This window comes from Rhagoletis zephyria, unplaced genomic scaffold (assembly GCF_001687245.7).
Source record: "Rhagoletis zephyria isolate East Lansing unplaced genomic scaffold, Rhagoletis_zephyria_1.1 Rzeph_scaffold_04874, whole genome shotgun sequence".
NCBI lineage: Eukaryota > Metazoa > Arthropoda > Insecta > Diptera > Tephritidae > Rhagoletis > Rhagoletis zephyria.
The window spans coordinates 10,773-13,738 of record NW_016161957.1 but is presented as its reverse complement, the minus strand read 5'-3'; the positions used below and the strand labels follow the sequence as shown (position 1 = coordinate 13,738).

The window sequence follows — 2,966 nt, the reverse complement described above, 5'->3', positions numbered from 1 at the left end:
AAAGAGTAAAACCAAAAATGCAAGCTGTATCAGAAATACGACGCATACATAGTTAAACTAATCAAAAATACTTAATTGAAATGCCATTGTACATACATACATGCATACTAAATTTGTAAGTTTTTTTCGTGAGTCAAATTATAAAATGTTGTCACAATACCACAGACGGATTTTCGAGCTAATGAATAAAAACTAATGGCGTTTTCGTTTCTACAAAAAATTTTGCTTTCTTATTGCCCTTTTTTTAGTGTTTGTGCGTAGAGGGCAAAGAGAAGGTTGCATTTTTCGGTAGAAACGAAATCGGCATAAGCAATTGCCTTTCATTAAAATTGTAGACCTTTTACTTAAATATAAATGGCTCAGTTTTTATGCATTCGGCCCAATATGTATATGCAAAATTTCTCGTTATATCATGCTTGATATTCTTTAAAAAATTTTTTACATTTTGAGAGCAAATTGAAAACATCAAACGCGTCTTCTGAAAAGTTCCTCACTAGTTTAGCAAATGAGCGATGTGTAGTAGGAATTTATTCAAATTTCAGCCCTATGGCATAGCTTTGAAATTTTCATATCATTTGGAGAAATATTTGCAACTACACCTTTTCAACCCAGTAATGAGAAAACGTAAATTTGTAATGAGAAAAGGTAAATTTATAATGAGAAAATGTAAATTTATAATGAGAAAACGTTAATTTATAATGACATCGGGTTTACTGCTTTGAGGTTTTGAACTTTAATTATTTGAATTTCATCTAATTGTGAAAGTAGGCGTCTCACTCGTAGTTTTTTCATTGCGCCCAATGAAACGTAACTACATACATATAGACATTTGTACGTAAAAATGCAGTTTCAAGACGATTGTGCGATTTGTCTTACAAATATGAAGTATAGCAGTGTTTCGCGTATATTAAACTGCAAACATTTATTCCATTCAAAGTGTATTGCACCAATTGTATCGCGGAATGAGACGTGCCCGATATGCAGAAATAATATTGTTGGTGAGTTTTGATATTCATAAGTATTCCGAAGTAGCTTCTTATTTCTGCATAATGACGTAATTATCTTGATTTTTCCAGGAACACAGATTTGTGAGAGGAAAATTTATAAAAAAAATACCGAGCAAGACAGGGAAAGGGTGGTGAATGCTGCTACACGAGGAGAAGATTGGGTCAAGCTTGCTCTTAACCTTGGCGTTAACTACAAAACTGCACACCGATGGATTTGCAGTGGAAGCTGCACAATGAAACAAAAAACGAATGAAAGGCCCAAAAAAATGTTGAATGATCATTTAATAAAAATTGTTGAATGGCTGGAAGAGGATTGCGGACTAACCCTACTTCAGCTAAAACAAAAACTGTTCAGGGTTTTTGGTGTCGAAGTTAGCACAACAACTGTTGGGAACCATCTTGAAGGTATGTGCTATAGTGTGAAAAAAGTTCACACACAGCCTACAACGATGAACAGCGAGGAAAATAGAGAGAAAAGAGCAGTATATGTCCGGAAGCTAAATGCCTTTATACAGCAAGGAAAGCAAATTGTTTGGATTGACGAAACTAATTTCAATTTGTTTTGCCGACTTTCGCGTGGAAGATCTAAAGTAGGGCGGCGGGCAATACAAGCATTGCCAGCAGCGCGTGGTCCAAATGTCCACGTTATAGGAGCCATTACAGCATCAAGTATTTTGCTAATGGACCGAAGGAGAGGTTCCTTCACAGCCAACAGCTGCAGTGATTGGATTCTGCAGCTCGTACAAAAGTGGCAACAGTTGGGAAACAATTTGCAAGATTTGGTAATTGTGTGCGATAACGCTCCTTGCCACTCAAGAATCGAGGCTGCGGTAGCCCAGCATTCTGATGGTATGTCGGCCGTCTTACGTTTGGGTCCGTATTCGCCTATGCTCAATCCTATTGAGATTATTTGGTCTAAGTTTAAAACCGAGGTGAAGACGACTCTTCGCATACCCATTGTAAATGGCGCAGGATTGTGTGAACAGCGGCTCCAATATTTAGAAAAAACAGTAGACGACGCAAAGCTGAAACTATCAGGAGGGGATTGCGCAAGAGCTGTGCAGCACACAACAACATTTCACGCAGATGCACTTGCGTTGCAAAACATTGGAGTGGGTGAATAATGGCTGAAGGACAAATAATGGAAGAAACCCAGTTCTCATTACTTATTTACGTATTCCCATTATAAATTTACGTTTTCTCATTATAAATTTACCTTTTCTCATTACAAATTTACGTTATCTCATTATAAATTTACAATTTCCCATTATCAATTTACTTTTTCTCATTACTATTTACGTTTTCTCATTATTAATTTACGTTTTCTCATTATAATTTACGTAATCTCAATACAAAGTTACGTATTCTCAATACAATTTACGTTTTCTCATTGTAAACTTACGTTTTCTCATTAATGGGTTGAAAAGGTGTAGTTTAGATTTTTTGTTGCTCCAGAACAATGTTTCACAAATAGAAAAATAAAATATTGATTAACATGTAATTTTTAAGCAAAAAAGAAAACCGACTTCAATTCTCATAAAAAATTAAGAATACCGTTAATTTCTGCATAATCCAATGATCAGATCTAAACAAAATTCGTTTGGGACCACATCCTTTAAAAAACTAATTATTGAAATAGGTTAACGTGGTCTAAAGTTATGCGGTAAAATATATAAAAAAAAAGTGTATATTCCGACGAATTGATAACTTCCTCCTTTTTTTAAGTCGGTTAAAAATTTAATAAAAAGACACCCAGAAAAATCATTGCTTGATGCTAGGAAAAAAGTATATTATTCTAAGGAAATATTACCTTGAAATGGCTCCAAATACATGGCTGCCTTAATATGAGTAAACGATTTGGCTGAGTTTAAGGAAAACACAGTTCCTTAGTTTTCAGTACTATTTTCTTTATTCATAGTAAAAATTAACTTGCCGTGAAAGGAATAAGTATGTAATTTT

The 2,966-nt window shown here is 34.6% G+C and overlaps 1 protein-coding gene across 1 annotated transcript; it reads left to right on the top strand.

The window, feature by feature from the left end:
* Nucleotides 1-676: 676 nt before the first annotated feature.
* LOC108371307 (uncharacterized) lies at nucleotides 677-2,414 on the top strand. Its single transcript, XM_017626848.1, has 2 exons — nucleotides 677-998; nucleotides 1,077-2,414. The coding sequence occupies exons 1-2, from the start codon at nucleotides 842-844 to the stop codon at nucleotides 2,129-2,131; spliced, it is 1,212 nt and encodes a 403-aa protein (XP_017482337.1). The 5' UTR covers nucleotides 677-841; the 3' UTR covers nucleotides 2,132-2,414.
* Nucleotides 2,415-2,966: the final 552 nt, after the last annotated feature.